This window comes from Pteropus vampyrus, unplaced genomic scaffold (assembly GCF_000151845.1).
Source record: "Pteropus vampyrus isolate Shadow unplaced genomic scaffold, Pvam_2.0 Scaffold19, whole genome shotgun sequence".
In the NCBI taxonomy this organism is placed as follows: domain Eukaryota; kingdom Metazoa; phylum Chordata; class Mammalia; order Chiroptera; family Pteropodidae; genus Pteropus; species Pteropus vampyrus.
The window spans coordinates 7822409-7834011 of record NW_011888800.1 but is presented as its reverse complement, the minus strand read 5'-3'; the positions used below and the strand labels follow the sequence as shown (position 1 = coordinate 7834011).

Here is an 11603-nt window from a genome sequence, read left to right as displayed (position 1 = left end):
ATGTGCTGTATTTTGCTGACCTCCAGCATAGAGTAAGCAAAGAATATGATACATATTCAGTAATTGTTTTGTTTTTTAATTAAATTAAGAAGATATAGATTTAACAAACAGTTTGCTGTGAAATTTTTATGATTGTTATTATGGGATGTTCCTTTTCATAAAAGTGTTAGACCTGATTTACTTTTAATAATGGCATATCCTTTTTGCCTGATAAAAATTAGTAGATTTCTATTGAATAGACAGTTATTAATCTATCTCTGGAGATAGAAATTCCTTCTCAGATAAATCAGTTTTACTTATTAACCGTACCTAAAATTTATCCAAATAGTTTTATTCATTACAATTTAAAAATAGTCATAGGTTTGCTTCAGTAAGGCAAATCTATATTTCAGATTTTTGTTACTGTCACTTGTTCTGCTTCATTAAACCCCTTGTTATTAAGCACCTTCTAAAATGATACATTAATGTAGCAAAGTCACATAAAATTGAAGTAGATAAATAAAAAAGTAATGGGGAAAATAAAGGTAAGGAGAGAGAAGACAAAGAGGGCATCAAAATGAAGGAGTGAAGTCCTGTACTTTTCAGAGCATGTTAGTGAAGTGTTGTAAGAAAAAATATATATGAAATGTTTGGAATTTAGATGAGGTGGGGAGGTTCCAGTTGGGCAGCTCACGAAAGGCTTTGTAGAGGAAATACATTCAATCTAGTCTTTAAAGGGTGTGAGTATGAGAACAGGACTTTAAGATACTGATGGTACAGAGGCATGGACATAGCATAAGCCATGAGAACCCTTCATGAATTTCAAAGTACTCTACAAAGATAATGTTCACCATGATTGAAATGGTTAAAAGTAAATGATCCACTGGAATTGTCATTAATTTTATCAAACAAATATCAGACAATGTTTTTGTTTAATTTCTGCATCCTTTACATTAATTTTGAGTACTATGTTTTGGCAGTGACTGTTGAAGTGAAGGGTCCCTATGAATACCTCACACTTGAAGAATATCCATTGATGATTGTAAGTGAAGTTATATTCTTTAATTTCAGCATTAAATGAGTTTAGCTTGAAAGATTATTCATATTTTTTGGCAATATATTTAGAGTTGTTCCTGAACAGTTCAGAAAGTATTGCTTTTACTTCTGTACTTACTTTTTACTATAATAAGACCTTGGGAGTGTCAGTGAACTCCTTCGTGCCTCATTTTCTTATTTGTAAAATGAAAAGGTTGATGACTTGTGGAATTTTACAGTTGGAAAGTACCTCAAAGATTGTTTCACATCTCATATCCTCTCTAGGATCCAAAACAGGGCACTTCTTACAACCCTATAATTTCTGATCCCACTTAAAGTAACTAAATGATGAGCTTCATCCTTTTCAGAGAGAAAGAGAGAGAGTGTGTGTGTGTCTCTCTATGGGAATATCTTTAGTGTATTTTCAGATTTCCTTTGTTTATGGTTTTTTTCCTTATTCCTTTTCCTTTTACAGTTTTCCCAGTTTGTCATGTTTCATTGTCTTCAGATATGTTCTAACTCTGCCACACCCTTTTTCCTGTTCCGTGTTCTCTTTGTTTATATTCTTTTACATTATAAGTTGAAAAAGCTTATTTAATACAGATGAGCAGTCACTCTTGATGACAAGCCCTTAGTTAGTCTCCCTCTGCTCAAGAGGAGATAAGTTTTTCACTTCAGTATTAAATTCCAAGAAATAAAATAATTATTTTTTAAATAGAATGTATGACATGTATTTTTTATAGCTTGCTAAATGAGTATTTACTGATTCTAAATTGACTCTTGGCCTTAATTCTCTTATCTACTTTGATGACAGTTTTTCATGGTGATGTGTATTGTATATGTCCTCTTTGGTGTTCTGTGGCTGGCGTGGTCTGCCTGCTACTGGAGAGATCTCTTGAGAATTCAGTTTTGGATCGGTGCTGTCATCTTCTTGGGAATGCTTGAGAAAGCTGTCTTCTATGCAGAGTTTCAGAACATCCGATACAAAGGAGAATCTGGTATGTAACCAAAAATGTTTGTTTGCCACTTTGTAAGTGATTAATAGGTGAGATGCATGACAATTTTCCTAAGGTCAGCAGTCATTAAGTAGGTTTAACTTTTCAATTACTCAATTACTAGAATAACTTAATCATGGTTACTGTGATTGTGACTTTTGTTTTTAATCTCATAACTTGTGGGTTCAGTGATTTAAGAGTAATTTTATTGAAATATAGTCAAAAATTAACAACAGTAGTGGCCATTTTGGGAAAGATGATTACCATCATTGAATCTCAATTGTTGTTGATATTTCATTCATTCATTCATTCATTCATTCATTCATTTATTACGATGACATTGGTTAACGAAATTCAATAAGTTTCAACTCTACATTTTAACAGTAAGGCATATATATGTTTACACTGTGTGTTCACCTTCCGTAGTTAGAATTCTTTCTGTCACCACATATTTGACCCCCTTTACTGCATCTACCACCCTCTTCCCCCTTCCCCGCTCCTCTCTGGTAACCACTAGTCTGTTGTCCATGACCATGAGTCTCTGTCCTGTTCATTTGTTGCTTTTAGGTTTATATCCCACATCATAGATCTTTAAGGCACCATTATTATATGCATCTAAGAGAGAAAGTAATACTGCTAATTTAATTGTAAGATGCCATTGATTGTAAGACGAACTTTGATTTCAAAGATGTTAAAATGGTGGGGAAAATAGAGAAATGCATTGAAGAATTGGTGAAATTCAGTAATACCAAGAAAATAGGAGAGTGCTTATGGTTTAGTAAGGTGAACAGTTAATGACACATTGTTTTGTAACTGAAGTTTTTTTTGGTAGCTTCAATTCTCATCATACCATTTAATTACTGATAATTATTGTTGCAAGATACACTAATTAGATCTTTCCCTGGTCTTTGAAAGGGCTTGAGAATAGTAGATGTGAACATGAATTGAAAATGGTGTATATGTGTTTTGTACTTTTCTATGTATAAGCTGTGTTTCAGAGTTTTTAAAAATGGGGAGAATATTCCCTAGATGCTATAAACCGTCCAAGGTGGGTAAAGTATTCTCCTGAGTTTTTAGTGAAGTGGGAGATGCAGAGAGAAGATAAATTGAGCACACCCAGATTGCTGTTCACGTAGGTAAGATCATAAGTGAATATATCAGCTTGTATACTTGTAAAACTTGAAGAAGTATTCTTTTATGATAGACATAATACCAATGCTTATTCTAAAGTGTTAGAGATCTACATTCCTGTTCTATAATTGCACCTTTCCTAAACCTAGGTTACAGCACCCTTTTCCCCCTTTTTTCTTTCTTATAGTCCAAGGCGCCTTGATCCTTGCGGAGCTGCTTTCAGCAGTTAAACGTTCACTGGCTCGAACCCTGGTCATCATAGTCAGTTTGGGATATGGCATAGTCAAGTAAGTATTAACTTCCTATATGTTAGAGCAACTTAAAACACTGAGTAAATTGAAACGGTATTGCAGGTTTGCAGTATAGTAGTTCTGAAAGAGTTCGTATAAGAAATAGTTCTGAAATAAAAGGTATCTGAAGTTTTTTGTTATGTAAACATAACCTACTATATAGTGCATGTCAAAATGCTGAACTTTTAGAGTAAACCTATAGAGATTTTACTCTTCCAAAATATTTTGCATATCAAATTTTTAATGGGAAGAGCACTCTTGTTATAACAGTGTGAAAATAAGCTTTTTTTCCCCCGCCATAGCCACAGCCAATGACATGGCTACGGCTTCTCTTCCCCCCTGAAAATATTTTTTTATTCAAAAAAATTTAATGAATGCCTTCTACAAGGCATTGTTCTAGGCCCTGAGTATACAGAAAAATAAACAGAAGACTTGGAGTTTACATTTGGAGGGGCACAGGCAAAAATAAGTGAGTAAATAATATGTCAGTGATTAAGACAGAGAGTAGAGAGACTTAGGCAGGAAGTGGAGCTTGTGATTAATAGGGTAGTCAAGGAAGTCTTTACTTAGTGACATTTAAGCAAAAATCTCAATTTGGTAAGGGAACTATATGTACACCCAGGGGAAGAAATGGTAAGATATGGTCAGATTCTATATATATTTTGAGGGTAGAGCCAGTGGACTTTGCTGATAGATCAAATGTGCAACGTGAAAGAGAAGAGAAATCAAGGATGATGCCATGTATTTTGATGTGAGCAAATAGAAGGATGCAATTGACATTTACTGAGTTGAGGAATATCTTAGATAGAAGAAGTTTGGAGTTGGGGGCAAGATTAGGAATTCAGTTAGCTATCCAGAGGGAAGTAAGGGCAGAAACAGATTTGGGAGTCATCAAGATATAGATGTTATTTAATGCCATGAGACTGGCTATGATCACTGAGGAAGTGAATGTGTATAGAGAAGAGGTCAAAGGATTGAGCCCTTGAACATTTTCTATTATTTAGAAGTCAGTGGGATGAAGTAGAATTAGAGTAAAGGAATTGAGGAGTGTGCAGTGCTATGGGAAGCCCACTTGAAAACTCTTTCAAGGGGGGAGTGATTAATTGTGTCAAAGAGGATTGAGACTTGATCATTGGATTTAACTACATGCAGGATATTAGTGACCTTAATAAGAATGGTTTTGGTGAAATGGCAGAACTTGGAGTGGGAGCTTGTTTGGAGTGAGTTCAAGCGAGAATAGTACAGGAATTAGAGCTAGCTAGGTATAGACAGTTATTTTAAGGAGTTTGTTTTAAATGGGACTAAAAAAATGTGAGGTTTTCAAGTTTTAAAATTTATTCATATAAATGAGTTTTACTTTAAATGAAACTGGAGGAATGAGGGTAAATTATATTTTTAAAATTTATTCATTTAACAAATACTTGAATACCTCCTATATGCCAAGATGTATTCTGGATTTCTAAGATAGAGCAGTGTGGGGAAAAAATTCCAGCCTGTATGGAGCTTTTCTAGTGTATAACAAAAAATATAAGAACAGATTGCTAAGAGTTAGGTCAATATGATTTAAAGTAGTGCTTCTCAAACTATAAAACACTAATGAATCAACTGGGGATCTTGTTAAAATGCAGTTCTGATTCAGTTACATTTTGAATATTAGGGATCTAAGACTTCCTCCTTCAAATAAGCTGCTCAAAAGATTTTTTCATATTTTGTTGGATTTTGAGCTTAATGTACCATTTATGAGCTTCATGTACCATTAATGAGCTTCAATAAGGTATTTGATTATGTTAAGGAATTGTTAAATTTTTTAGATTTGGTAATGATATTTTGGTTATGTTTTTAAAAAGTTATGTTTCAAAACATTGAAACACAAAAGATATAATGTCTAGGATTTGCTTTAAGATAATATGGGAAGTGGATGGATTGTGCATGGGTCAGGATTGGCTATTGGCTATTAGGACTAGATGATGGGTATATAGGGCTTCATTATACTATTGAATGTGTTTTAGAATTCTCTATGGTAAAAAGTTTTTTTAGAAAATGCAATAACCAGGGACCTGTTCTAGAGTTCTTGTCTTCAGTGTCTTGTTTTAATACCACATGTTCTTCTGAGTTTTTTTTTTTCCCTCTAGGTGAATTCACAAAGTAGATCTGGCTTATCTCTGTTAAGTTATTGGCCTGTATTAATCAACATGACCTTGTCTCGGGGTTTGTGGCATTTGTACTCAACTATCTCTTTGCTTACTCTGTAGGCCTCGCCTTGGAGTGACTCTACACAAGGTTGTGGTAGCAGGAGCCCTTTATCTTTTGTTCTCTGGAATGGAAGGGGTCCTCAGAGTTACTGGGGTCAGTACCGCTTAAAATGAGCTTTTGTGGTCAAGTCAGATATATTGTTTTTGTTTTGAGAAAGTAAGCTTCTTTACTATTTCCTGTAAGTTGCCTTTTGGCTCTGATTTTCAAAATGTATGTATAATTCATTTTTTAAAAAAAATTTATTAGAGCTTTATAGATTTAATGTGTGACTGGGAATGAATGCTTTCCCACCTGTCCCCAAATTGCTATTTATTTAGTTCCTCCTTCTGGGCAGTGGACTCCGTTATCTTGCATAAGTGGCAAACATTGTAATCACACACTTGCTGGTTAATCTACTTTTTGTTTTACAGTGACAGTGCTCTTTCCTTAACCAGCACTTGAATTTCAAAGCCTTTCTTAAAATGCAACTAATTAAGTTTTACATAATTCACGAGAATTATATAATTATGGCCTTTCAGGGAAGGAAATGAAAGCACTGAGATATATAAGTGATAAATATATGTCAGAGCTGGATTAATGTGAAGAAGAAATAGGCCTCACTATGTCATTTTAAAATTTATTTTCTTATTTAAAAAACATTCTGCAAAAACTTGTTAGATTCAAGGTGGTAAATGTTAGAAACTTGACTTTCCTCTCAAACTGGGCTCAGTAAGTTTTGCAATAAATTGCCTCTTAAACACTTTATGGATACAAATTAGGTGTTCAAATCATGCTGTCCTCTATATGTAATTTCCTTAGACTTTTAGCAACTCTAACTCTCTTTCAATTTCTTTTTCTGCTGCTGCTGTAGTATTTTGCTTACCCTTTGACTTTGATAGTAAACCTGGCCCTGTCAGCAATTGATGCCTGTATTATTTTATGGATATCCTTTTAATAATGCCCTGGTGATTAGGTAATTAAGGTTATATAAATAGCATCTTATATACATATGTAAACATGAAAACAAGCAACATAGTTTTGGGGACCATATATGCCTTCTTATTTTGAAGTGAGCTCTTTTTTTGTAAAATTACGTTACAATTCTGGAAATCAGTAATTCTTAGTGTATTAATGATGCAGTAATTTTAAATATGAGAAAGATCTTTTTAGACTTGGAGCCAAAATCAAAATGATTGGAAATGGGGGTTTATATACCACTGTAACTTTTTTGGTGGTATCTCTCTTTTTTTTTTCCCGAAAGGAATTAACATTTATTAAATACTTTAGTGCCAGACATTATTCAAGGTACTTTGCAGACATAAATTCATTTAATCATTTTAACAGACTATGGTAAATTGGATTATGTTTAGACTATTCACTCTCTCCCTTTTACTTTCATGCTCCAGTGATGCTGAGTTTGCTTATGTAACTTGCTTTCGCTTCGTATTGGGCTGGGCGTGCTTCCCTTCCCTTTGGCTTTGGTCTCAGTCGTGTGACAAGCTTTAGCCAATAGGGTGTTAGTAGATGTGATCAAACAAAGACTTGAACAACTTGGAAAAACATTCTCAGGCAGCCCTCTGGTCCCAGGAAGATGGCGCTCTCAGAGAACAAAATCACACCAACTTAGATTAGCCAACGCCCAGCTGATGCCAGCAGTCTACAGATGCATGACCAGTCCTTGCCATTGGACAGCCCCAACCAGAAGCCAAAGGGCAGGGACCATGTGTATGTCACCCATCTTGATCAGCTACCAAGGGCAGAGGGCATGGTGGAGAGTAGAGCAGTCATCGTGCCAGCATAGATGGGTTATGGTTGGAGCACTCTTTTAGGATGCAGAGGGCTAATTTCTTATAGTTCCCTCACATGATGGTTGGTATGGTCACTTCTTAACATGGATTTTAGCACACTGGAACTCTATGGTGGTCAGTAGCATGTTTCATTGTATTGAGATTTTAATTGACAGTTTGCGTGAAATGCTTACAGCTGTAGTACATGATGGTTTGTCAGAAGGGAAGAATGATTTAGGTGCCAAGTGTTATTCTTTTTTATTTTATTACAGTTCAAATGCAAAACCATTCCAGATGATTATATAAATGCAGAATCATGTGCTGGTTTCTTCTGTGCCTCTCTAGACATCTCTTTTCACCACCTCTTTTTCTTTGTCTGCAGGCCCAGACTGATCTTGCTTCCTTGGCCTTTATCCCCTTGGCTTTCCTAGACACTGCCCTGTGCTGGTGGATATCCTTCTCATTGGCTTGTTTGATGGCCGTCCATTTTCTCCCTTTGGAGTTGGGTTTCCATTGATCTTTCTGCAAAGGGTTTTTACCAGTTTTGTTGATTATTCCTTAGCCAGGGGAATAGGGAGGGCTGAGGTAAGCAGTTTGTTTGTTTTTAATTTTAAAAATTGCATCAGAAGTTGGTGACTATGGGCTCTGTTTTTGTTTTTGTTTTTAATGAGTATTTTAACCTTGATTTGGGAGTTATTTATGTACTTCACCTAGTGTTAAATTCACTGGTTACTTTGCTCCCGCTTTTGTTCAACCTCCAGGAATTATTAAATCCTTTGAAAATGGTGAAAAAATTTTGATTCTTAAAATGTGATTTCGGGAACTGCATAAGATTGTTTGACTCTTAAAATTCTATGTAGGTTTAGCAGATTTTAACCCTTACAGGTTAAGTGTTTTGTACTCTCATTCAAAAGCAGACTTGGAATTGTCTGAAGACTTCCACTCTTTGATATAAATATTGACTCATTTATAGAGAGAGTCAACTAGCAGATAAACAAGTTTCCATCTGAGTAATTTTTTTTCTCCTCCTTCTTAAAATTAAACATTTGTTTATTAGGGACGTGGCCTGTTAAATGAAAGATTGAAGTTTTTGGACTTTCATCCTTTTGGGGTTTTTAAAATTTGTTTTGGCTTTTATGTATTTGGTCCTACGTGTAATTGTGAAATATTATTTTCTTGATAGATGGTGACTGCTATAAAAAACTAAATGAAAACAATTATAATTTTATGAATTTGAGTAGATTGTCATATATCAAAAATGTTTGAAATTGAAGTGTCTTGGGTCCAAGTGACCAAAGCTTTTCTAGGTCAATATCTTTCAAGTGTACTTTGCAAACCTCTATGAATATTGGGAGGAGGAGAGAGAGAGGTGAGACTAGACTATACAATAAGATAACCAATGATTAGGAAGCAACTAAGTCTCTGTCCAATGGCAGACCAAATTCCAACTCACTTATTTTCATATCTGTTGATTTTGAAAGTTGGACTTGAGAGCAGTAGTCATTACTTCCCCTTCTGTCTTTCTGTGGCAGCTTCCACTTGGGAATAATGTTCTGAAAATGGAGAATTGTTGCTTATAGAGCCTAATTGCCTGGGATTCTCAGCCAACTGTGATTGTATGGTCTTTTTAATTCAGGATGATCAGGCAGCTGATGGCAGATTCCTTAACATGGCACGAGGGAACCAAGTGTAGAACTCTGGGAGGTTTGTAGGAATGAGTGTATTTATGACCCTCGACTGGGAGGACAAGATAAGGTGATACTTCTGTTTCCTTGTCCTGTTACTCATTGTCATTTCATTTTCTTCCATTTGTCTTTCTTTTTCATCTTTGTTTCTCTAGAAAGTTCCTTCCAGTCTTCCTCTTTTTTATACTTTTCCTTTTTTCCTCTTTTTTGCATTCTTATTTTATCATGGTTTTCTTTTCTCTTCGGTGTCTCGTTAAAAATGAAGACTTTCTTATTAATCATGGTGAGGCTTGGGGTGTTTGTGAGATAGAGAATAAGAGAGCTGTAAGGCTTCTGGGATTCATAGCTCTATCAGCATGATCCCAGATCCTCAAAGAAACTTGAGTGTTAATTTACTAGTTTATTATTTTTTCTTAATGTTGATTTCCTTGACCTGCAAACACATATTTATTAGCCTGACTCAAACAATGAAGCTATTAAAACTTCGGAGAAACATTGTAAAACTCTCTTTGTACCGACATTTCACCAACACACTTATCTTGGCAGTGGCAGGTAAGTTGTGGACTTTCTTTCTGCTGTTAAATGCCATCCTTTTAGAACAGAGATTCTTAACCTGAGAGGCCATAGGTGGGTTCTCTAAAATTACATAGAAGGTTTTGTACATTTCACTTGGGGGAAGGGATCTTTAGCTTTTGTCTAATTCTCAAAGGAATATGTGGTTCAAAAAAGATTGAGAACCACTTATTTTAAGTATAATAGGTGAAACTCAATCTCATATGATTTCAATTCTTAGTATATTCCTCTCCTGTCTCCATTCTTTTTCTGAGGCATTCTTTTCCTTTGAGGCAAGTTAGCTCAAGTGCCATATATAGCGTCTAGGTTCTTTTTAGAAGACGTTAATACTAGCCTATTTGGCTTTATTAAATACCTATGGAATTTTAGATTGCTATTAGATTGCTTTTACATGTGTCATTAAGCATGCATAAAATGCAGACAGAGGTAGACTGTAGCCGAAGTAGGCTAGTTTGCCTACCTTTTGGCCCTTGTACTATGAAAGAGAGGTCTTGCCTATGATTAGAACCAACAACTCTGTCTTGCAGTCATTTTATCAACATTCTTTTCCATCTAATCAGCCAAAGAAAAATTAGCATTAATATCCTGAGGATAAAGAAAGGAAAAAGTTATATTATTGATAATGCTGGAAAAAGGCATTTTTCTAATACCCTATTTTCCAATTCTTAGGGTTGCTAAGTAGCCAGGTGGTAAACAGAACTATTCTTTAAGTACAGAAAGGGTTTATAACGGTGCCTATTGAGAGCTTTGCCTATTCTTTAAGTACAGAAAGGGTTTATAACGGTGCCTATTGAGAGTAGTTAAGTAAATTTGTACTGAATAAATACGTTAAATTAACTGATAAGAAATGATTGTGGTATATTGGGGTTTGGGGATATGTAGGAATTGGAGAAAGTAATTGGAGATGTAAACCAACACTCATACTCTGACCAGGTTTTTCATTTCCTGTTAGCATCTATTGTGTTTATCATCTGGACAACCATGAAGTTCAGGATAGTGACTTGTCAGTCGGTGAGTTATAAACACATGCATTTATGAATAATGTACCGTTTTATACACAGACAGCGGTGTTGATGACAATGGTAAGATTCACACCTTATAAGAAATTAGGGCTAAGACTCCTCTCTGAGCGTTAGAAAGCTTCCCTCCTAAATATTCTATATTATTGTAGTTCTTGGTTTAGTAGGATTTTTTGTTTCTTTTTGTTTGAGGGTGGTGGAGACAATCTGGCTCAATATCCCAATAGCGGGAGAGAATTTTATAAGTGATAATCACAGTATGTCATAACCCAATCTTGCCTTATTCTTAAATCCAGAGTCCTAAACATTAAGTATATTGTTAATCTGAGAAGCCATGTTGTTAAGATCTGAGCACAGACCGTGGCCAGTAGTATTTCTTTGGAGGCTCTTAAGGCTCTCTTTTGGTAAAAATAAATTAATTAAAATGAAAATTAGAAAAAATAATCTAATGTTACTTTCTCTTACTTTGTATGAAAACCCTCTAAAGATTCTCAGAGCTATAATCAAACACTGACAGGTGATCTATTCAGTTGGTGCCTTTTTTTTTTTTTTTTAACAACACTAAGCACTACAAGAGAAGAAACTACGTTCCTTTACTGTATCCCCGGCACTTAACACAGTGCCTAGTACATAGCAGGCTCTTAGTAAATATAAGTTAAATCAATAAGTAAGTGATTCTTGTTCTATGCCAAGAGCTTGTGAACAGAGGATTAAGATAATGTATGTAAATGTTGTATTTTTCCCTCTTTTGATAGGATTGGCGGGAGCTGTGGGTGGACGATGCCATCTGGCGGTTGCTGTTTTCCATGATCCTCTTTGTCATCATGGTTCTCTGGCGACCATCTGCAAACAACCAGAGGTTCTTAGACATTTCTTA

The 11603-nt window shown here is 35.2% G+C and overlaps 1 protein-coding gene across 9 annotated transcripts in view; it reads left to right on the top strand.

Annotated features, from left to right (window-relative positions):
• TMEM87A (transmembrane protein 87A) overlaps positions 1-11603 on the top strand; it is a 35990-nt gene that overhangs the window by 16543 nt on the left and 7844 nt on the right. For 3 of the 9 annotated variants that reach the window (XM_011354972.2, XM_011354970.2, XM_023527782.1), the window contains exons 8-15: positions 960-1021; positions 1829-2012; positions 3328-3427; positions 5683-5776; positions 6534-6605; positions 9578-9686; positions 10660-10718; positions 11482-11585. In XM_011354972.2, the coding sequence (XP_011353274.1) occupies positions 960-1021; positions 1829-2012; positions 3328-3427; positions 5683-5776; positions 6534-6605; positions 9578-9686; positions 10660-10718; positions 11482-11585 (784 nt within the window). Of the gene's footprint in view, positions 1-959; positions 1022-1828; positions 2013-3327; positions 3428-5682; positions 5777-6533; positions 6606-7831; positions 7901-9577; positions 9687-10640; positions 10719-11481; positions 11586-11603 lie in introns of those variants that run through there. The other 6 variants (XR_002779148.1, XR_002779149.1, XM_011354973.2 and 3 more) reach the window with 4 other exon arrangements.